The 24,530-nt window shown below is 44.9% G+C and overlaps 1 protein-coding gene across 5 annotated transcripts in view; it reads right to left on the bottom strand.

Annotated features, from left to right (window-relative positions):
• acap3a (ArfGAP with coiled-coil, ankyrin repeat and PH domains 3a) overlaps positions 1–24,530 on the bottom strand; it is a 103,557-nt gene that overhangs the window by 18,759 nt on the left and 60,268 nt on the right. For all 5 annotated transcript variants that reach the window (XM_029246123.1, XM_029246124.1, XM_029246125.1 and 2 more), the window contains exons 7-12: positions 21,508–21,552; positions 21,315–21,410; positions 18,770–18,844; positions 16,121–16,132; positions 955–1,067; positions 120–171 (exon numbers count right to left, since the gene is read on the bottom strand). In XM_029246123.1, coding sequence (XP_029101956.1) covers positions 120–171; positions 955–1,067; positions 16,121–16,132; positions 18,770–18,844; positions 21,315–21,410; positions 21,508–21,552 — 393 coding nt within the window. The remainder of the gene's footprint in view (positions 1–119; positions 172–954; positions 1,068–16,120; positions 16,133–18,769; positions 18,845–21,314; positions 21,411–21,507; positions 21,553–24,530) is intronic.

Here is a 24,530-nt window from a genome sequence, read left to right as displayed (position 1 = left end):
AAAGGTACCCTTCTGCTCTCTCCTACAGCTCTTTGGCCTGCCCTTAATCTCTGAAGGCCCTTCAAAAACTCTGTTCCTCTCTGTTCCCTTTATGCAATGCGGCAGGGGTTTAAACTTGCCTTCAGCTTCTTCTGGTACACCAGCTGACTGTTTTGTATGGAGAACCACCGCCTGGAAGAGGTCAAATAAAAGACACACATTAAGTCACGCTTGGTGAGCGTCCCTTAGAGAAAAGTGAAGTCTGTTTGGGCTGCAGCAACATCACTCTCGGTCCCTTTATACATAAATAAAACCGTCAGCCTGACATCCCACAGTCGTACAACGGTGTTTAAGGAAAAGGACAGTCCATTCTGCTGACATGTGTTGCCAGAATCAGTTGCAAAAAAGACTCCAAGCGGGAGGAGATGAGAGATAACCTAATGGACCTTGTGCACACAGCAGCAGTATGGATTTCCAGTAAGCACTTAGCGTTGCTGTGAATCAGTAAAGAAGAACCTTCTTCTACTCAGCAAAGTGTGACGGACAGTCAACTGGAAGATGTTATGATGTCATGATCACAATGGCATTTAAGGACCAGATTTTCCATAGTTCTCTGGTTTTCTTTCTGAGCAATAATGGTACTGGGCAGCGATAAGGGTAAACTGAACTTAAAAAAAAAAAATATTGCATGTAGCACAACTGCAGGATCCACTTGAGGCATTCAGTGACATGCACTTTGACATTTACATTTATTCATTCAGCAGATGGTTTTCTCCAAAGTGATGTACATCTGAGAGAAAAATGCAACAAGTGATTACACTAACAAGCACGCAAAAGTGTGTATAAGAGACATACCAGCATTACCCATTAACCAAGAAACTCTGAAATGGAGTTTTCATACCTTCGCAAAAATCAGCATGGGCACATTTCCCCTAAATTCACCACCACGCTGCATTCTGAAGACGCCTCCCTCACCTGTTCCACGTCTTGAAGGCATTGCTGGCCCTCTTGAACAGGTACCCCTCCATCACGACGCCGTTGGGAGCATCAACGTTGAACTCCACTTTTGAGTCGTCGTAGGAAAAGTCCTGCCAAAGAGAAGGTGGAGAAGCCTAGTCAAGTCAAGTAGATCCCCCATATCCACAGAAACTGGATGCAACAGGAGAGCAAGTGCAGCACAAGGCATGGCACATGGCAGATTTTGTCTGGGATGTCTAAGGATGCTGCCTTAATCTACATTCCTTGTTGCTTGTAGCAGATACTTTTTATGATGAACAATCAGTGGGAGGTGGGTGCTTAACTCCTTCAAATTGAGGAAAACATTCCCACGCTTAATTAATCTGGTCTAATCGAGGACAATTGGTAGTGTAGTGGTTGCTTTTGGACCCCAAGGTGGAAGCTTTGAATCCCACCTCTGGCTGTTGTACCGCTGAGCAAGGTACTTACCCTAAATTGCTCCAGTAAAAAATTACCCTGCAGTATAAATGGGTAAATAATTGTTAAAAAAAAAAAAAAAAGTAGCTTAACACTGTAAACTGCTTTGGAGAAAAGCATCAGCTAAATGAGTAAATGTAATCTAGTCTGTATCAAAATAACACATCTGACTAGCACTCACAAAGCCTGACCTTGCTGAATGTGTACTGGGGGAAATCAGTTTCATCTCACAAACTTAGGGATGTTTTTGTGGTTAACCACACTGTCAATGATTTAGCAAAAGCATTCTCTCACTCATGTTAAGTCCAAATCAGATATAATCACAATAAAATACAACTTATCCTAATATAATGTCCTATTCTAAAGATGCACATTCACAAGAATACAGCTAAAACAAAAGGCCAACATCACACACACACACACACAAAACACCTCTGCAAAGAACAATTATGAAAGTAATAAGAACAAGAGTAACAATAATGACAACAATGAGTTAAGTAAATGAATAAATACTTGAAGAAATATAAGAACTACAGTCACCACAACAACATCCTTTATTGATGAATGAGTGATGAAGTGATTTTCAAGTCCCAGCAGGCCAACGGAGGAGAGGAAAGCAAAAAACTCTAGACTGACATCACAATGGAGAAAAAAATAAAATTTTAAAAAAAACCTGATGTCCACAAATGAGGGTCTGTATGCCACTTGTCTAGATTTACACAAATCTGAGTAAAACAACATCTCCTTGCAAACCCATTAAATTACTAAATGTGCGGGAGAGAAGCTTTTTTCTTGCATTTTAAGTTTTGTGGTGGTCACAGCACATCACTTCAATAATCTCCCAACACACGTGCCCAAACGGACACTTCCTACAGTGGCACACTTTGAGAGCCCATTATCAGAAGGCATCAGGATTTAAGCCTGAGGACATTTAAAACTCGCTGATAGGAAGAAAGGATATTAAAGCGGAAAGCAGCAAAACAACACTTCTTTTTCATCATCTGCATTTCGCATGCCATAAACATTTAAAGACTGGAAGACTGGGCAGATTATAGCATGCGGAATGTGCAAACACACACACACACACAAATGCAGAGCAGACCCTTCCTGGAGAAAACAGTATGTCACACTTCTTTTAAAAAAAAAAAAAAAAAAAAAAAAAAAAAAAAAAAGACACTCCGAGTGCAGTGATTCATCCCACCCTTTCTGAAGTCCCACCAGATATATTGACTCGCATGACGCAAGTGGTTGCATAACACTCCTGCTGGAGCCAAAGTTCTCCCGATGCCTCCGTTTACGTCTTCAAGGTTTCCAGTTCAAAAACTCTACTTCGGAAACAGAATTGCAGCGTACCGCCACCGAGCCCTTTGGAAAATACTCGGGTCTATCATTGGGGTCTGAAGTCCGAAAGATAAGCTCTTCCTGTTATTCTTCATGTTTGCCTTATCGATCTCAATCTCATGACCGAAACCTGAGAAGCCGTGGCCTCGTCCCCACGATCAATGGCGCTCTTGCAAATTCAATCACCCAGCCACGGATGCCGACCCCCATTATTCGAGAGGCCCTGCTCAAGACGGATGTCTCTATGATGGTGTGCCTGAACAATAATACATGGCCTGTAGCATCCTGCCGGCACAAATGGAGTTAAAGGCGAAACGTGTGCCTGCGCATAGCTAAGGGGTTAAAGAAATAAAGGCTGCATTCCCGCATGTTGAGTGGCATGGATTTCCTCTGAAAGCCTTCGCTCCAGTAAAGTGGATTAGAGGGAGACAGTTTGTGCAAATACAATTTTTCAGCACCCGTATATATTCTCCTAGGAGGAGCCTCTCCTGCCACCACCAAAACCCAGATGTGCCAGCAATGGTGAAAAATGGGGCTGGAATGATCTGCTGCTGATTAACACTCAGAAAAACACACATATATAACTTCAGTTACTTCAGTGATTCTCACTGAGGGGCTGACAATTGGTGGATAGCCAAGCAAAAAAACTATGATTATTATTAATAATACTGCACTTCAAACACCATCATCAAAGGCACAATAGTATTCAGTAGACTGAGGACATGTTTCACATAGTGAGGACCCCAATTCCAAACACCCTGCAAATGCTTCATCCACTCTAAATATTCACACTGTACATACGTGCATAAATACTATGTCAAATAATACTGCTTTAATACATTTTATTCACTAATTTCACACATTCTTTAAACAATAACGTACAGTACTGCGTTATATTTTCATGCTGCACTATTATTTCACTTTCATTTCTACATTTATTTATTTTTTTTCTTTTCTGCATCTCCACAAGGGGGGGGGGGGGGGGGGGGGGGGTGGTGCAGCGGGTTTGGCTGGGTCCCACTCTCTGGTGGGTCTGGGGTTCGAGTCCCGCTTGGGGTGCCCTGTGATGGACTGGCATCCCGCCCTGGGTGTGTCCCCTCCCCCTCCAGCCTTATGCCCTGTGTTGCCGGGTTAGGCTCCGGTTTGCCGTGACCCCACTTGGGACAGGCGGCTTCAGCCTGTGTGTGTGTGTGTAATTGTATGAGTCGAAGACTACCTGTACTTATTACATAAACCAAGAGGTCCATGGACTTCTGGGGGTCTGTAAGGCACAAGCTTGCTTTAAACACTGACCAACTAAATAAAAGTTATACATAAAATTATTACTGTGCTATTATATCATTCCTTATGAAGGTAATCAATTTTCAGTGTAATAAATAGAGTGCAATATTTTCCCTGAATATACTGCATTCGTGGACAATTGTCCTTAGCTTTCATCACATTCTTAATGGGCTCCGTGGCCCAAAAAGGTAAGGAACCTCTGGTCTAAACTGAATTACATATAAACTGCAGGAAAGGGAGCTAATGCATATCATTTCATGGTCAAAGGGTGCTGCTTTGCACGACAGATCGAGGCCTTGAGCCGCCATTCCAGCTCCTCTAAAATATTCACACAACAGATTTTTTTGTCTAGTACACAGATGTTCACAAATGGAAGATACTAAGAGAAATATATAAAATAATCAGCAAAAATTTGCCTGTCAAGGTGGGATCACCTGGATCAACTCCACATTAAGACAGTGGTTAGAGCTTCTGTCTTTTGACCCAAAGGTTGTAGGTTTGACCTCCAGCTGCAGTACCCTTGAGCAAGGTACTTACCCTAAAATTCCTCCAGTAAAACTCCTCAGCTGTATATAAGGGTAAATAATTGTAGGTAGAATAACACTGTAAGTTGCTTTGGAGAAAAGCATCAGCTAAATGAATAAATGCAATGTAAGTTCAGAGCCCACTTTATATTACAAGGCTGTTTGGATGAATGGCAGTGTTTGCCAATATTTGAAGTGGAACACACAGCAGTTGCCAGCAAACCCACACTGAATACTGATTTCACAAAAAGAATTTTCATTTCACCTGGAACTTGACCAAGCACTCTGCTTTTACTGACGAGGGCAACAAAGGCTACTGGCAACGATAAATCAGAAACATCGATCAGCGCTCCCATCTACTACCTTCTGAAACATTGATCTTGATCCACCTTATGAGAAAACATAATTTAGGGAAAAAGTGCAGAAATTGTATACTGGACAACATTTACCAACTACACCCCCTGAATGCTGAGAATTTGGTCTGTCTGGACAACTGACATCACAGACTGACCGACCTACAACTCTGTTTATTTTCACATCTACAAATGACCACATAAAAAAGCCTTCTGCAACTGATCAGGCAGGTAAGATAATAAACGGAACAATTCCACCTGACTGCTGACATGAGACAACTGAGCTCCTCACCTGCTCTATTCCGTCACTCACTCCCAGCATTGTCCTGGTTTTGCGCCATCGGAAATAAAACGTGCGTGGAGACACCGTGCAAACGCCAGCATTTCAGATCTCATCTGCTAAACATTTTCTCCCCCAATTTATCGCTCTCAACTGTCAACGACTGCTTATTATAGGCACCTCAGTCCAAGGTGGCTAACAGTGTCAGGTTTCTATACTTAGTTATTTACTGCAGTTATTTATTTATAATAAAGTGATTTACCCTTTTATAAAGCTAGGTAATTTTTACAGTATCAGTTCAGGGTAAGTGCCCTTATGAAGGAGCAGAGATTCAAATTGAGGACCTTCAATTTTAAGGCGACACTTCTAATGACTACGCCACCTTCCGTAAGAACAAATGAGTGCAGGGTGTGCTGCAAAAGTGTGAGGGTGTAAGGGAGGGGGCTTTATTTGCGGAGTGCAGCTGTCTCCACGAGGGGGGGCGCGGTGGCACAGTGGTGCAGTGGGTTGGACCGGGTCCTGCTCTCCGGGGGGTCCGAGTCCTGCTTGGGGTGCCTTGCGACAGACTGGCGTCCCATCCTGGGTGTGTCCCCTCCCCCTCCTGTGTTGCCAGGTTAGGTTCTGGCTCCCTGCGACCCCGTATGGGACAGGCAGTTCAGACTGTGTGTGTGTGTGTGTGTGAGCTGTCTCCAGGACAAAGTGGGAAAACCTTCATCTGACTCTCTTTACCCTCTCCTGTCTGCCTCATCACAGTACACACACACACAGTCCCCCCTTTAAATAACACACACATTTAAAAATATACATTTGCACACATTGAATGAAGTTCACCCAAACTGCAGCTCTTGTTTGCTGTAATCATGTTTATGATTTGATGACATTGTCTTTTATTAACCTCTCAAATGACAACCACATTACGGTATCTGTACTGGCGGTATACAATGTATGAATGTATCTGGAGCAGTACTTAGTAAAATAACATGTGCAAAATTCATGCATGACACAACATATTTTAAACCCCTAAAATTTACATAAAGATAACAGAAAACAAGTTGAAAATGTAGATTCACCATGCGCGTGACATTGTTACATTCTGATCTGCAAAATTGGGTGGAAAAAAGCTGCAGAGCAGAGAATAACAATTTGGAGTAACATGTTTTATATAATTAGAAATAATTGCTAATAAATCTGCTCCTGATTTACACACATACATAATATTATATATGTATGCTATTAATATTACTCTTAACAATTAAAAAAAATTAAAATACATAAGAAAGTGAAAGAACCTACCAACGTGTAGTCCAACCTGCCGAATATCTTCATTTTGACTGTCTTTGTACACTCCAAAAGCATTGGAAGTCAGCACAGAAACTTAAAAATTAAGAAATAATAATAAGTTTAAAGAAGGCGCAGGAGTACGAGCTGCAGACGGTCACACTGACACCATGTCGGCTGCGTGTCTGCAGACGTCTGTGATGCCGACAGACTCCGCTCCGCTCCGCACCGCACAGCTGCTCTGCTCTGCTCTGCTCTGCTCTGCTCTGCTCTGCTCTGCTCTGCTCTGCGCCGATGTCTGTCTACGCAACGTGCGCATTCCATCCACGCGAGCCACCTGCGTGCGCCTCACGGCGGCTTTACCGTAAAGCCAATTATCATACAGCTGTCGTTTACTAGCCGTGAGGCTGTACGCGAGAGAGCCGCGACTCGCGCCCCCGCCGCTGGTTGGCCGAACTCTCCGACCCGGTCCGACGGCTATTGGTCAGCGCGACTCGGGGTGGTGGAGTTCGGGGGATGACGGGAAGCCCATATGGCTACGGCTCCTGAGCGCCATTCTTAGTTAATCGAGCAGACGTTATTGCTCCTCGCCAAGCCTTGCGTTTCGAACTCCTTTTATCACTACCGCCGTAACAAATACACAAAATAAACTATAAATCAAACTATAAATAAACTATGAATCAAGCTCCACTGCAGAAAGGCACAGACCTCCCACCACAATTTTGTTTCAAACAGACCGCAGTTGCTCCCAAAAGCATCCACCTGCAGGTCCTAAATTTGTAACCTTACCTTTCAGTTCTGGAGACAGTAAAAGCCCCCTTCACCCTTCACACCAGACTGCTGCGCATTTTCTGGAGACAGAGAGCAGTCTGAGGCAGAGGCTGTGTCAGTGACGCCAGCTATAAAGCCATGCTCTGTTTACAAGCCCCAACAACAAAAGCTGTCATCCATTTTTAATAAATCCACGGCTAGATTTGGAAAACGAACGTACATTAAAAATGGATCAGCGACGAGGAAAATTAGGCCATTTGGGAGGAAATCCTAAAATGAAACTGAGATCACAAGCTACTTTTTCATTATTAGACCACATTTTTCCTTACTGGTTCTAACACCAGACTTACAATGCATTATTCCTGAGTGTTGGTTATTTATAGAAACAGCATGAGCGATGAAGAGCTGTCTCACACAAACTACTGTTTGAAAGAATCCCTTATTAAATGTGTGCGCAACAGCGCGTCGGATTGCACTCGGAGTGAGTGCGGTTGTTAAATTTCCGCACCTTCGCAGGCAGACGCATTAAAACACCACCCGGCCCACAAGCAACAAAATGTGTGTATAAAGTATTTGCCTTTTTTTCCCACGCATTAATTAAACAGTCGAGCAATGGCATGCCAGACTTCCAGCAAAATCCCCGGGGTGCTGCAAAAACACAAGGGGTGTGAATGAAAGGGCTTTGAAGAGAGGCAGATGTCCTCCTAGGAAGACAGCCGGAGACCTCTGGTATCGCTCACGGGCAACGGAGGAACGGCTGTGCTGAACAGGTGGGGATCGTGGTGAAGGCATTTCCGAGGATTTATCACGTGAGAGCCACTTTGTGGAAAATGGGTGGTGCTCGTGCTTAGTCCACTGGACTCGATGCGCCGCTGTGCCGATCGGACCTGACAGAGGCAGCAGCGGCAAGACAGTGCTTGGCCTCCATGTGGCGCTATGTGGTGAATGAGGGAGGTGAGTATGGGGTGGAAGGGTACGGTACCTGCACTACATGGCAGGGTACTGAGCGGTCTGTTCAACTTTTACATTGTATTTATTCTTATTTAATTGTTTTATTTACTCCCATGTGATTCTGTTGTCTCTATCATTACATTGTTATATGTATTCTGCTGGAATATTGTGCAATTTTCCTCAGGATTAATAAAGGTCTTATGATCCATCTGTCTATCAATTCACATTTCTACTCAGTGCAAACATGAACTGGCCCAAACTCTCACACACACACACACACTGTCTGAACCACCTGTCCCATACAGGCTCATGGGGAGCTGGAGTCTAACCCAGCAACACAGGGCAACACCCAGGACGGGACGCTAGTCCGTCGCAAGGCACCTCAAGTGGGACTCGAACCCTAGACCCACTGAAGAGCAGGACCCGGTCCAACCCACTGCACCACCACGCCCCCCTCTGGCCTGAACTTTCCAGAGAAAACTCGAGCAAACCATTTTATTGTTGATCTGACACAACCAAGACTCTTTTAGCAAAAATCTGTATCCCTTTTGTTGAGTTTTAATGGTGCTTATTGGTATTCTAATATCTAACATGGTTTCTGTTGGTACTACAATTGTCTCTCACACTTGATTCAGCTTAAATCAGCAACATCAAATCTTTGTTTTCTCTCCATAAAGGACTTCTGAACAGCTGGATCTGAGTCACAACCACACACACACATTTTCTGAACCGTTCGTCACACTCGGGGTCGCGGGGAGCCAGAGCCTAACCTGGCAACAGAGGGCGTAAGGCTGGAGGGGGAGGGGACACACCCAGGACAGGACGCCAGTCTGTCAGTCACAACCAGGTAACGTGAAAAAATTAATAATGGATCCCCAAATCTGGGGAGCATCAGATGTCCTTCTCAACATAGCATGATCTTGGCTGACAAAAGAAGCCACGTCAAAGTGAGAGTCAGCTGTGGTGGTGGTGGTGGTTGTTGGGGGTGAAGTAATGAGGTCGTATGTAGTCTCTTCATCTGTCTGGGCGGCACCCTGCGGAGGACTTTTCAAAGGGAACTGAATAGCTTTAGTGAGAGTTTTGAAAGAATCAACCCCCAGCCCACTCCCTACAGGGCGTTCCTCAATACCCGCTCATGGGGGTCCCAAAAGTCAAGCGTGTGACCTCTGATTAGTCCCCTATTATGCATATATTATATATAACATAAGATGTTATCTTTTTAATCCACTGCTCCACTTCAGGACAGAGCCCCTCAAAAATGCATAAATGCGCAGTGACACTGGCAGGTGAAAGGGTCCTCCACTTCACTGCACTCCTGCTACACTTTAACCTCAAGGCCACCAAGACAGCACGCAATACAAACCGACTGCACGTCAGCCTAGGATGCGGTTTGTGCATGGTGCCTTTTAAAGTTTTACATTGCCATTTGTCATGGTGGAGGGAGAAAAAAAAAGAGTTTCTTCTTTTTTCTCCTTAATACAATATTTATGTGAATTGCGGGACCATTACTCGTACTCCTAGCTGGTGCTTTAATGGGTGCTGAAGTGTTTCCTGCTTCTTGTACTTTTTCATCAGTATGCAAACATGACAAAAAGTCACCACCTCTGTAACCCAGAATTACAGAATACGCCTTTTTTTGCTTGAGAGTTACAGAAACTTCAGTATCATCATTGGTCGTTTATCCCACACAGTAGCCTAATTTCGTCGAGGCAAAACTTGAGTTTGTCATGAGTGCACGTAGTTTTTGAGTGTCCTCCATCATTGTTAATCCAAAACTAATGACTATGAAGTTTCCTGGGATTCCTTGCACTTCCATTTAGCAATTTGTCCTTGTTCTGCACGAGTCACTTAAAACCTTGCCCCGGTGAGATGTCAGGAAAGATTAACCAGAGCTGGACTAAACAGATACAGACATTAAAAAGGAGGTTGAGGAAGAGCGAGAGAGCGAGGCCTGACTTTCCCTGTAAATTGCTCCTTTTTCCCCAGTGGTTCAGCAGAGGGAAGGTGGTGAATGAGCTGTCTGTCTGTTTCAACTGCACGATGCAGCAAAATAAAAACATTGATCAAATTTGGAGCATGTAACCTAAAGTGACCAATGCTTTTGGGCACAGGGGCAGATACCAGCAGTTTATTCCTTGTTACGTATTTTCTGAAACGTAATTTCTTTAAACAAGGAACTGTACTTGCATCAGCGGAACTTGAGAATCTGGAAGCCCCTTGGCTCCAGACCATGAGATTATATAGCACCTGTGTGGCAGATTTCAGGCAAGCTGTGCTGGACGGGCACCTGGTGGACTATACAGCTAGTCCAGTTGGCAATGCTGACCCGTCTGGTGGGTTCTGATTGAGCAGCAGGTTCCCTGAGTCTTATGGCTTGGTTCCATCTGATGGGGTGATAAGCCTGGAGCTGGGCCACAACCCCCCCCATACACACTCTGCAAACTCCTCCACCCCCCCACCCCTAGATCCAAAAGCCAACTGGTCATTTTAAGGATTCTGGCACTGATGTGCATGAAAACCAGGAGGACAGAGGAGCTGAGTCAGTGTCCGCTCAGCAGTTAAGGAAGCACCAGTGGAGCTGTGCCGGTGTCCCTGTTAAAGTGCAGAGGTCTATGAAACCTTGGTAGTGCAGCTTGAGTGCAGAAGAGACTGAGCAGAATTGCTTTTGGTTTCTTAGTTTTCATGGAGGTTACATTTAGCAGCACACTTTGAAAGCAGATGAGTCCTAAGACTGGAATATGAATCTTAATTCATTGAAGTATAATTACTGTTGAGATGAGGTGAACTGGGGGTGTGGCGTGGCATGGCTTGGCCTGTGCCTGCTGTGTGGCAGGTCTGGGGTTTGAGCCTCGCTTAGGGCGCCTTGCGGCGGACTGGTGTCCCATCCAGGGTGTGTCCCCTCCCCCTTCAGCCTTGTGCCCTGTCTTGCTGGGTAGGCTCCGACTCACCACGACCCTGCTTGGGACAAGCAGTTGTAGACATTGCCAAAAAGAAAAATGAGGTGAATTTGTAGAATTGCTTTGTGATATAGCCCATGTAAATTTTATGTTTTTTTTAACTTTAGTCTTTTGATGAGATAGCTGCAGCATATTGAGGTAGTTGAGACAGCAGTGCACTTCTTGGCTTTGGATGGGAACCTCACTGAAATACATTAGCAGGGAGCATGTGCCAGTAACACAATGTATAGGCTAGTCGGCCAGGAAGGCAGTGCTGCTCCAAGCTCCAAATTCCACCAGGATCCTTTGGCCGAAAATGTACTCATGTAGTCATGAGATTCACAACATTTATGCAGTATATGCAGACATCAGACTGTCCTGCGCTGTTCCCTGGGGCTCAGGTATAAATGCTCATTCACTGTGGGCCATCTGTCCGTTCATCTGAATGGTCCCACCAGGCTCCATTGAGCACAGAGCTCTGGACAGCCAGTGGTTATAAGCCAAACTCCTCTCCACTGAATTTTCTTCCAGCGGGATTCCTGTGCTTTCCTTGCAAAGGTGGACGACATTGTATTTCTTTGTTTGCCTTATGCCTTTGTTCAAGTACTCTGTGTCACTGCGTGAGAAGAGTGCTCTATAAAAATAAATTGAATTGAACTGAATAGACTGGGCTTGGTATTTCCATCATATGGTGGTCATACTGTGCTTCACAGTGCCTGGGCTCTGTTTTTGGACATGGGTTTCAATCCAGGTCAGCCTGTGTGGAGTTTGCATGTTCTCCCAGTGTTTGGTTTTCTTTTCACGATCCTCCGTGATTCATTTCAGAAGTGGGGAATCTAAAGTGAACTTAGTGTGCGATACCTCGGATAAAGATGTCAGCTACACACTAGTTAATAATTGTCATTGTATTTGTATTGTGTTGTACGCACTTTGGAGAAAAGTATCTCCTAGAAGAATAAATATAAACAAAAGACCACAGTAAACATGAAATATACAGTAGCAAAGAAAGCGGCCATGCATGGTCTAATTTGAAAAGAATATTTGTCTGCAGTTTTGTCTCAGCTTAGATGTGTCCAATTATTGTGCTGTCCTTGGCTGTATGTGACATCCCCAGAGTGAACCAGGAGGCACAGGGCAGCTGGTGTGTGAATTTCACATTCACAACCCTGTCAAGGTGCCCACTGGAGGAGTGATGCAACATTCAAAGTTGGGGACCAACAACTTGCAGGCACTTGACAGATTGTCTGGAGAAAGGAGCAGTGAGCACCTGTGGGGGGTGGCAATTATCCCACCCTCCACAAAAAAGCCAGTGTGTTTGGCTGATAGGATTCCCAGTCACAATCAGTATTAGGGACAGCTGGGAGCGTAGTAGTGGCTTGAGTTGCTGCCTTTTCACCCAAAGGCTACAGGTTCAAATTCCACCTTTGGCTGTAGGAACCTTGAGCAAGGCACCTACCCTAAATTGCTGCCGTACATTTACCCAGCTGTGTCAATGTAAGATGTGCAGTGAGTATTTTATACAGCGTGCTTTCTTGTTTGGTCTACTAAACACATACCAACACACTGTTCTGTGACTGTCAAATGTGCACTCATTGGATATTTTATTATGTACATAAGGCTCGTGAAGCCCAGTGGTGGTGGTGCAAAGATGATTTTTTTTTCTTGGCACACGTTTGATTTTTAGTACCAAATGAGCATCATGAATGCCACAAAATTGCTGGCCAGGTGCAATCTCTTCATTGCTGGTCTAGATTTTCTCAGACTCAGACTTTTAGATGGATAACGTGCCATGTCATCATGTTAGGATGCTTCCACAAACATGACAGTGCCTTTACTTTACTCCAGTGGCCTGGACAGCTGCCAAAACTGAAGCCATTACTGCATCTTTGGGATGAGGTGGAATGCAATGCAAGTATTAATGTTCTGCCAAAAAAATCTGCAGAAACTGTGCGAAACTATCAAGCCAGCATGGACCAAGAACCCTATGGAATGTTTCCAGAACCTTGTTGCTTAATTCATGTTGTTTTGAAAGCACCCAGTGTTGTTTTAGAGTCCCACCCAGTACTAATCATCGTGTACCTAATAAAGTGACTGGTGACCACATGTAGACATACATCATTTCTGTGTTTCTTCATGTGGATTTCAGGGTTAAAAGGAAACAAGTGCAAACAACCTGCTTGCATTTACAAGGGCCACTCCACTGACTACAGCCTAATCCCGCTTCCTGGAGTGCCCCGAAGAGGTGTGCAGATCGCTAGTGAGACAAGTTCAGAAGCTGGGCACAGAAAGTGCTCACCCCTGTCGTGATACTGAGCTTTGGTGATGGCAAGCAAGTTTTCCTCCCCCTTCCACCGACAGAAGTCCTCCATTAGAACCACACTGAAAAATGGATGAACCTGCGTGCTGTTGATGCCTGCGCAGCCTGTGGCCCTGGCTGACATGTTCTGACCTTCCTCTTGGTAACGGAATTTCACGTCATAGTTTGTGGGGCATGCAAGGGGCTCAGCTGAGGCAAGGTGGGGATGGGGAACATATGCCCCATCCTTCCACAATTCTGATATCAGGTGAGGGCCAGAAAGTGGAGGCCAAATACTGCTGTCTGCTATTATGTCTCTGCTGACATTGCTCCCTTGCCATTGACATACTCAAGGATTATCACATGACTCTGGGAACATACATGATGTATGTATTCCTTGAACTGTTCTGTGTCATTAAACCTCGCATTCAAGATGCGTTCACCTCGAAACATTAGACGCTCAAAGACATCAGAGAATACTTGCCAAATGTGCGGAATGGGGCTTACATGGTGGAAATTATTTCTAGAGGTATCACAGCAGCCACTGTTAGCATGAAGGGAGACACAGCTGTATAAAAGTAATTTTGCCAAGTAATGATGATTTGGAGAGGCACTCATACTTTCTCAAGTGAACAGTACACTGACATCTTAAAAGCCAGCTGAGAATAGGAGGAAATTATCACCACAGAACGTGGAATGAGCTCATGCACTGTCATGAGACATTCCAGCTGAAATTTTGACTCTAGAGAAGCTGGTATCAAGCTAGGCCCAAACCCCGGCTAACTTGACACCCATAACTAGGCATGGCTCATTGGGAAATGAGCAACAGGGGTGGCCACTTAAAACATCTGGACATTGTGTAAAGAGTCCTTTAGAGCTGAAAAACAAAGACATTGATGTTCTTTATTGCTATGTGTGAAAGAGTTTGTCTTTTTGTTTGTTTGATCTGAGAAATTTTCAGTTTTGTCAACATGGAAGTACTGGAAGTCCAGCTACTGTCCCCGTGCCTCGTCCCTTTTCAGACACAATACACCCCTGCCACCTTCAAGTCCTGTACTCTGCCTTTTTTAAATTTCAGCAGCAATTTTTACAAATACTGTTTTGGCACATGTCAATAAGACAATAGTCCTGTCAATGAGACAGTAGTCTCACTGAGGGCACAGCAGCACAGTTACACGGGAGGGATCTCTTCAGGACAAACAGATTTACTGTGACCTAAGTGCACACTAAAAAGCATAGACCAGAAGCACAACGGGGCCGCAGCACAAAGCCATGACCAGTTTCATCTAAGCCACCGTATTTAAAATCAAAACATAAGCCTCTTAACTTCGGGCTAAAAACAAGATGCCCTAAAGATCCTGTGGCTTATTAAAAACATTTTTTTCCCCCACAACACCCTTTAGCTCACGTGTTTCCTTCAGGCCTTGAAGCCACATGGTGATTCTCTGACAAAGATTCTAGAACACCGCCCCTGCCACATGACGTCATTCCCTGTAGGGTGCTAGGAGCCTTCCAAACTGCTGTTTTACCATCGCACCGTCTCTCGGTCCTCTAACGGCCATCTGTACACATGTTTGACTGCCAGAGCTGACAAAATCCTTGGATCTTGGTTATACCAAATCCTTAATTTGCCAACCAGATGACTCCAGTCCAACAGTCTGACAGTGTGCTAAGTGGATGGTGCAACACAACAAGTCAGCACTCAATCCCGACTGACTTTCAAACCCACGACATTGTACTAAAGCTCAGAGTGGGTGTTGCTGTCCTTTCTTCATCCTGTCATTCTTAGTACCGGAATTAATTAAGGCTGTACTTACAAACATCCTGATTAGTATCCTATTATTCCAGTGTCCAGCACTACTGTCTACGTGTCTCTGCAATGAGCACAACCCCTAGCAAATCGATGTCGCTGGTTCTGTCAACAAGGTTCATTTGTTGCTTCCAGCAAAATGAATGATGCAACAATTGCTTGGTAACCCCTGGTGTGTTCCGTGCGAGTCCTAATCAATGTGGGAAGACCCAGCAGCGAGGACTGTAACAACTGTGATGACGACAGCCCTGTCCCCAGAACTCAAACAATGCAGTGTACCAAGGCAGAAGGTAGCTATGGCCTGTGCTACCCCCTCAAGTCCGTGACCCGGCTTGGTGCACCCGTTACATAAGGAAGGGGTTGAGTCAATCAAAAACTGGAAGCCAACCAAGGTTTTTTGGTGCAGTATTTAAATTGCTTGCTTGTGATTGCTTTTCACTCAGGCTGATGTTTTGCGAACGGCTGCAGCTGTCCACCAACACCCTTTTTAAAGTTCAGGAAAACAGGCAGAAAATAGTGTGGTATCTCTTCTAGATCTGAAATATCATGACCCTGGATACTTTTGGCCATTCTCATGACTAAAGTATCACCTGGTCCTTCATCTGACAAGAAGTTCTGTGAAACCCAGCCAAAGATCTATAAACCATAATTGCTCTTATGTGAGGTTCCAGGTTTCTTCTCCCTGCTGTGGATAACCCTATATGAAGCCTGTCTTCAGAAATATCAGTGTAACAATGGTGGCCAACAGTACGGCAGCAAAGTGAGACATGTTTGGCTATGGGGCTACCTCAAAGTAAAGAGTAGAACAGAGTGTGACAGGAAAACTCAATGTGATACTATCCGCATACACAAACACTTGTGACGTCACTGAGGAAAACTGACTTACCTCCATCAGGGTCTGAACCAAGGTCATTGGGAACCAACGCAGGAGAGAGATGGGAGGATGGAGAGAAGGGAAGACAGTAGAATTAATGAATTATGCAATCTTTCACGCATTTAATAAATGTTTCCCCCACTCTCTCTATGCAGTTTTACAGGCAACTTCACCAGTGAATTTTGTTGCTGTAATTCAAGACACAGTACATTGTATTGCGCCCCAGCGATGTGACCAGGTGTTGTGAATAAGTCCACACCAGAGATTGCTACAGCAGGGTGCTGTTAGAAGACAGACTGGAGTCCTCAGTCCCCTCTTCATCCTCAGGGATGCCGATGCCAGACTGGCACACTGTCTCTGGGCCGACGGCTCAACCACAGAAAGGCAACGATGGGGGTGGCGTCTGCTTGGCTGCACTCTGACAGATGGCCGCTGATCCTTGAGTAAGCGTGTGAATGTGTGTTTTTGTGTGACTTTAAATTCATGTATGCGCGTGTGTGTGTGTGTGCCAGGGTGGGGTTCTTAAGAGGACCTCAGATCAACCCGACTGCGACCACGTAACCTCATATGAAGACTGGACAAACTGACACTCCTACGCTATTTATTGGGGCATCCAGCCATCGGTCCGGGTTTCTTTACTAAACATTGGTTATTCTTCCCCTCTCCCTGTCTGTCACGCACACACACACAGAGTCAAGATGCATCTACGGTAAATGCAACTCATGGCTATATTTAACTTCGCAGTCATTTGCACATCAGAACCAAGGCTCTGAAATGAAAAAGGGATTACAGGTGTCTGGGGACAAAATGTAGAACCGCTTTGAGAACACCGATGCAGTCCCTCTCTACTGCGGAGGTAATATTCGTCTTTATTTCGCAGCCCTTTCCGCCGCATCCCGCTCAGCATGATGGACAAGATGAGGCCCTAGAAAATGCCTCATAATAATCATTTTTGTTTCCTAAAATGGAGATAAAGCTTACTTCTCCGACAGCCATTTGAATACAAGCCCTTAGCCACACATCCAGTTCTATTATTTACCCCCCAGCGCCGAAAAGCCGTCATTTCCTGTCAGGCTGCGCGCTAACGGAGAGCCAGGTGGAGACAAAGGTCTCCTTTCTCATCGTTCACGATTTTTGAAGTAACAGATGAGAGGCTGTATGAAGCGGCTAAAAATAAGCGGATCCAAAATAGCAGCCGAGTTCTCCTCGGAGAGCTCTCTGTCAATCCTGACACAGCAATAAACTTTCACTGAACAATTTTTATATAACCACACTGACATTTTTGTCCTAATAAGCACATTTCTTCTGCACGTCTGGCCGCGGTTGTAAGGTACTTACTTAGAGAAGTACTGTTGATTTACAACTGCAATTAAATAAAAAAAAAACCCAGTTCAAGCAGCGTAAATGATGGCCACGTGTACTCGTGTGCTGCGCTGTTACTTTGACCACATGCTTTACCAGCAAATTCAGCAGCTGCGTTAGTACAGTGTGATTTCAGTCTTTGTATTGCGCGTTTATACTAATGTCAATAATTACAGTGCTATGAAAAAGTATTTGCCCCCGTCCAATTCTCTCTCTCTTTGTAGCTTTCTGACATTAGATTTGATCAAACATGAATGGAGCCTGAGAGACAAAAAAAAGAAATGATGCAGTACTGTTTTTAGGTCATTTCCTTGGTGTGGAAAACATATTTTTTCACCACCTTTAGCTGCAATGACTGCAACTAAATACTTCCCGTAGCTGCTGACCGGGGGGCTCACATCACTGTGGATGGAGGGAGTTTGGTCCACTCCTCCATGAAAAACTACTTTAGCTTTTGAGGTTTGTACATTTTAAATGTAACAGTCAGTTTTAGAGACACCAACATTCTACAGCTCACTCACATGGGAAAAATATATTAGAGCAGGAGCACAGTAATTGGTCAGGTATTGGGGAACAAAAAAAATTAACAATATTAAGTAAGAGAAAAATATTAGGGCCACTGGGGGGACATCCATCCACCGCCCTCCCTTGTTACACCTACATATTAGACCCTTCAAATTCTGTGTCCTTCAAACATGTGATCTCATTCTGTTATGCTGTGGGCTATCAGATAGAAGCTGTACATAATTTAAATAGGACATAAACACACGGACTGGTCCTGTAGTTTCTGCGGAAGAACGGACGCGCCTTTCGGCCAGTTAATGAAACGGGAGTTACCCCTGTTTTGGGTGGAAAACATCAGGTGCGTTTGTTGCTACGAGGGCCCGGGTGGCAGATGGGCAGACATAGGACACAAAGCGTTCACAATTTCTTGTTGTGCCTGTGAGTCCTAAGGGACAGCTGCCGTACAGCGGAGGCAGATGAACAGACCATAGTGAAAGGGACCTCATTGTGCGGGAAACTGCAACTGAAGTTAGCGACAACGGGGATCATAAACGAGGGGCCCGATCACGACGTGGAGGCCACTGCTGTGAACTACGGTTTGCGGTGTATGCCCCAGGGATTACAGCTGTAAAACTTCTAATCCCATCCATTAGACACTTAAACCAATCACTCGCCTCTTTAACAAAGCGCTCCACCCCCGGGATAATCTGATTACGTCACAGCAGGAGCGCCAATGTGCCGAAGCAGGTGGGCTGCGAAGAGACAGGTGAGAGGGAGGAAACAGACAGGTCCTACCCTCTGCTGGATGGTGGCGTGCTTGTGCTCCATGTCCCTCTTCTCCACGGCCGAGTCGATCACCAGCTGGTCCAGCTGCATAACAAACACCGGCGGGAGGGTTACTGCGTTGAGTCAGCAGGCAGGGCAGGAGACACACATACACACACATGCTTATGCATACAAGGCTTAACTTTTTAGAGCACTGGTTGTGCCCTCAGTTCTCCCAGACCTCGATAAGTTAAACTGGATGGTAGCAAATGAAGTGGAAAGGTGATGAGGGCAGGAAGCTAAAAGGGAACACGGGGCCCGGTGCCACAAAGCCGGCTTACCCCCTTTAGAGATTTAGGCAATAAAAGGACCAAATATGAAGGCATGATGCAGTCAACCTGCCACCCTGTGACCTGCTTTACTTCACACACACATTTTCTGAACCGCTTGTCCCATATGGGGTCGGGGGGGAACCGGAGCCTACCCGGTAACACAGGGCGTAAGGCCGGAGGGGGAGGGGACACACCCAGGACGGGACGCCAGTCTGTCGCAAGGCACCCCAAGCGGGACTCGAACCCCAGACCCACTGGAGAGCAGGACCCGGTCCAACCCACTGTGCCACTGCGCCACCGCGCCCCCCCCCTGCTTTATTTCAGCATTCTGCAAATTGATCTTGTCCGCCAGTCTCACCTAACCGTGGCGTGTTCGTGTCCTTGGGTAAGTCGCTCACACGCACGGGTCACACAGCACTCTTCCTGATTTCACTTGCTGTGAGTCAGAACCTATATTTGTGATGCTTTCCTCCAAAGTGACGTACATTGATTAGCTGGTATACTGTATATCTAACACTTTTATCCAATATGGCTTACAGTGTTAGATACACTGCACTCAACTCCCTACAGTCATTCACACATCTATAGAGAGGAGCCGTGTAACACGCACACTCATGCACCGTGGGCAACCCGCTGCACCACCCTGCTGTCCACGACACACAGCCACAGCAGCATCCAAGAGTGATCAAGCAGATGAAAGACTTTGCATTTCATAACACATCGCTACATGGCGCACAGTGACTTGCTGCTCTTACCCAATCGGAGCTGTGTCATTTCTGGGCATGGAAAACATCAGCTATTTTGGGCAAAGGCATTTCAATCAATTGGTCTGTGAAGCTGCGTCGATATGTTAATTAAAACTCGGATCTGGTTCAACCTGGACCGCTCTGCTTTCTCGGCGAGCGGTGGGAAAGTGGCGACCAGTGAGGGACTGTTGTGTCCTCGGCCGGAGCACTTTGCCTGGACACAGGACACCCTAGTCAAACACACCAGTTTTTATTGGTCTGCTGCCGGTCATTGTCCCTTCCTGTTCGGGGTGTCAGGGTGATGCCATGATAAGCAAGGGTGCCTCCAGCACCTGCACTGTAAGGCTGCACGCAAGGTTGATCCCCAAGTCTGTGTCAAGTTTACCACGTTATCTTCATGTTTGCACGGGTTTCCGCAAGGTGCTCTGGTTTCCTCCCACAGTCTAAAGACGTGTTTCAGGCCGATTCCAAATTGTCTTCAGTATTTTAGTGTGTGCACGATCACCGTACAGTGGAGCGGTGTCCCATCCAGGATATACCCTGCCTAGCACCCTATGCTTCTAGAAGAGGCTCCTCTATCTCCGCCTTAGGATGAGCGGTTATTGAAAGTGACAGAACATTTGCATTTATTGTGTTTTGCAGTGACTCTCACGAGACCTCTTAAAATCTCTCTCAGCTCAAACGATTAAAGAAATAAGGTGGACAAGGCACCAATGCCTTAAGGACAGAGCTCTAATCCGGAGCCCACACCGAGGCTACATAACACCTTGACTTTAGGGTCAAAATATCATCCATCCGGTGTCATCAATAAAACAACACCACCTAGAAGGAGCTTTTCTATTTTTTCTAATGGAAGCAGGGACAACCAGGACCCAGACGAAGACCACCACACCCTGGGGCCTTGAGAGAAAACCTTTTATCTGTTATAAAATCTCAGGCTGGAGTACCATACACACTCTCCTCTCTGTTCTGCATCACCGAGTACAGAGCCTGGGGGAGCCGTGTGCTTCTCCACCAGGGCTGTACTGTCTGTCTTAATGTCGGCCTTGGAAAATAAACTGAGCCCTGGTAATTAGGCCACCTATAATCCCTCCTCTCCCAGCCTCGAACCCAGAGAGCGGCCAGCCAGGCAGCCGCAAGGCGGGGCACTATGACAGAAAACAGCCCTGGGTGCTAATACGATCTGTTACAACTTCCCGCATCGCAGCATCCAAAGATTATGGTGCGTTTGAAGACGTCCGTAAAGGAAATGGAGATGAATTTGATCAGGTTTATGGGATGCTGAAAATGATGATGGACAGCAGATGCTATTTCCTGTTACAACTTGATCTCGTAACCTGATGTCCCCGGCGTAAGAGCCAAGAAGTCAGCTACCGTGGTGTCCTAAAGAGACGTACTGTGTGAGCAGGTGAAGCGAAAGCTCTTACACTGTTACATTGGTCTTTGCCAAAGGTTTAACACTGAGAGCAGAGGAGGGGATGGTGGGAGAGGTCTCACCTCCGCAGCCAGCCTCTTCATGTAGGGGTCAATCTCATCCAGGAGGTTGTATCCTTGCTGGAAGAGGGTGTGCTGGGCGTGCATGAAGGACAGCATCTGCAAGAAGGAGGACAGGGAAATGTATGAGCCTCGCTCGCATTGCGGCCCCCCCCGACAGAGAGGTGAAAACACACCAGCTGTAGAAGATACTTACCGCATCTAAGATTTCAAACTTCTTCTTTGCCTGGAGGACGTTGATCTAAAATGTGAAAAAGGAAAGTTTTAATTGAGATCAGCTGAGAGAGATTTGTTCCATCCAGGCTCTGCTGGCAATTTACAGGAATGGAATAATGCATAACTGCGGTGATTCATGCTGTCAAAGCAGAGCATCGGGATGCCCCTGTGCACATGTGTGCCTTCTCTCTTCTCCAGCGCTGTCATCACTCAGCATGATTCATCCAGCCATTAATCCTCAGTAAAGTAAACATTCACCCAGCTCAGGTCAATGTGATTCATAATTACAACAGAGTATATAAATACATAAAATTAGGGATTTACCATTCAAGAGCAATTACACCTAAAGCGATGCCAAACCCAGTGCTCTGCCACACAGTGGAGGTCATCGGTATTGTGGTCTGACAAACCCTGCAGCCCGATGCAGATGACGACCAAACTGCACAGCATAAGACCACATCCCAGTGCGGTAAGAAAGGTTCCGCTAAAAATCACAAGTTTCATATACATCTACATCCCCATCATATGTTTCAGTGAGAGGGGGATCCTGTACTTTTGACCACGTTGTTGCTTTTAGTCCAGGGCAAATATTGTTGCTTGGATTTTAACCTATAGGCCTCCAGAGTCCAGACAACAAAATCTACACATCCTCCCTACATCTCCCCTAAGGCAAAAACACACTCAGCTCTCGTTTAACAGGGTCCTGCATGACAAAAAAAAAACTGCAATGAATATACAGTACATCACTCATTTTTTCATACAACAGGTTTATTACTCAGAAAAGCAGTGTTTCTGCCTGTTAAAAGGTCATTTTATTTAAACAATGTGTAATAAATTCACTGCTTATTGTGTCTTTCACTCCATTTTTCCATAACGAAACAAACTAATGTATATTCTTCATGCTTCCTATAACACTGACATTTTCAGTCAGCCATAACTCTCGACTAAAATAAATATAATACTGCAATTGAAATAGAAGATCCATTATTATTATTATTATTATTATTATTATTATTACTACTAATTTATCTAACACTTTTGTCCAAAGTGACCTATGATGTTATAAAAATCTGAGACAAGTTGTCGAAATTTCTCTATGCAGGCTGTTTTCTGTCTCACACACTACGCTGCCTGGACAGGTTATTCGTAAGTAGTTACTCGTAATAAATAGATGAATAAAAATATTAGACAAGCTAGAAATCATTTTTGTTACAAACATTATGAAATATGTTATTACTGTCATGCAGAAAGACACCTTTTATTTTGGTATTTTGATTGTTAGGTGACATATTTTGCATACAGGAACAAATTATTTTTATCCCATAGGAAATAATGGTAATTCAACCCCCTCACAATGGGAATTCACCTAACAGGGTGATTTCTCTGAACAAATCCAGTCTGTTATGTGACATTGGGAGTGTCAAATGTATGTCCCATAAAAATTGCTAATAAGCCAGCTAAATATTCAATAGGAGAACTGGCACTACATGACTTTTCCATAAAGGGGAGCACTCAGTATGATATGGAGCAGGAATGCACTGTCGCTGGAACGAATATCATCCTGGATACTCGACACCATTCAAAACATCACTATGTGGACTTTGCATGTTCTCCCCATATTCTTCTCTGGGTGCTCTGGTTTCTTCCCACAGCCCAAAGACGTGTTTTAGGTGGATCGGTCACTCTAAATTGCCATTTGTGTGTTACAATGCTACATAAAAGGCAAATGAGAGTAGAGAGTTCAGCACAGTGTTTCTAAACCCATAAAGGCAGCAGGTAGTGCAGTGTTAGAGCAGAAAGTTTGTAGGTTTAAATCCCACCTCCTGTTGCAGGAGCCCTGAGCAAGGTACTTACCCTGAATCGCTCGCTCCAGTAAAAATTACCCCCAGTATAAACGGTTAAATAACTGTAAGTAGGTGAACACTGTAAGTCACCTGAGATACAAACATCAGCTAAAGACTACAGTAGTGATAATTATATATTATAATAATTGCTTCATGTCATTGAGGAGCTGGGTTTCTTTGCACCACATGTACATGCTCTTCCGGCCCCATGACTTGCCCCTTCCTCCCCACACAGTCTTGGAGCTCGAGCTTATAACACAAGGGTGTCCAGGAGGAGCTGCATGATCCCCCGGGGACGTGTGTGAAAGCGAAGAGATAAATTTAAACATCGCAAGCTCAATAGGAGCGGTCAGGCACATGCGCTGAAGGAAATCTCTGACCTTTTCCACTTTGATTCACCCACTTTTACGACATGTGGGTCTTAATGTAAGTGGCCTTGTGACAGCTGGGGGCTGACAGGGGGCGTACAGTGCTGGGGCGAGGCAGTCACAGCCAATCAACCACCCTCTACCCAGGGGGCAGCGATGGCTCCAGGGGTGTGGGGACCGAGAAAACAATTAAAAAAAAAAAATCTGTCGCCCCCTTCTGGCAGATAATGACCCCACAGATCATATTCTATGTTGCATCATGAAGAAAAATGTGAAATTTGGTCAGTGTTACCAGTACAGTAGAGGGTCTTAAGCTTTTATAGTCCACAGACCCCCTTTAAGAGTATGATGAAAGCTGTTCTTCTGGAAGCTGTTCTTCTTCAACAAAGATTAATAAGGACAATTAAATGTTGGACTTTCCAAAGCCTTATTGTACTTTATGAGATCTAGACTCTTTTTGTTGGACTATGTACATAGTTCTCATGCTGTTAAAACTAAATACAAATACTGTTACAGAAAGAGTCTGATAAAAACTACAGACCCATTCCTGCAAAAATTTCTACAAATAAACGAAGACAAAATGTAGCACTCTCATTGCAGTGAAACTTGATTACCTCCAAATTGAATTGTTATATACAGCAACAGCATAGTAATATTTTAATTGTATTTTTTTAACTTTAATTTAGCTTAATAACTATATTTGCCAAGCATGGGCCCCATGAAGCTGAACCACAGACCAAGTGGCCCACGGACCGCAGGTTTAGAGAAAATTTTGAACTCTAATGGTGCAG

Source organism: Scleropages formosus, chromosome 19 (assembly GCF_900964775.1).
Source record: "Scleropages formosus chromosome 19, fSclFor1.1, whole genome shotgun sequence".
Lineage (NCBI taxonomy): Eukaryota > Metazoa > Chordata > Actinopteri > Osteoglossiformes > Osteoglossidae > Scleropages > Scleropages formosus.
The sequence above is the reverse complement of the archived record's forward strand: the minus strand, read 5'-3'. Positions and strand labels throughout refer to the sequence as shown.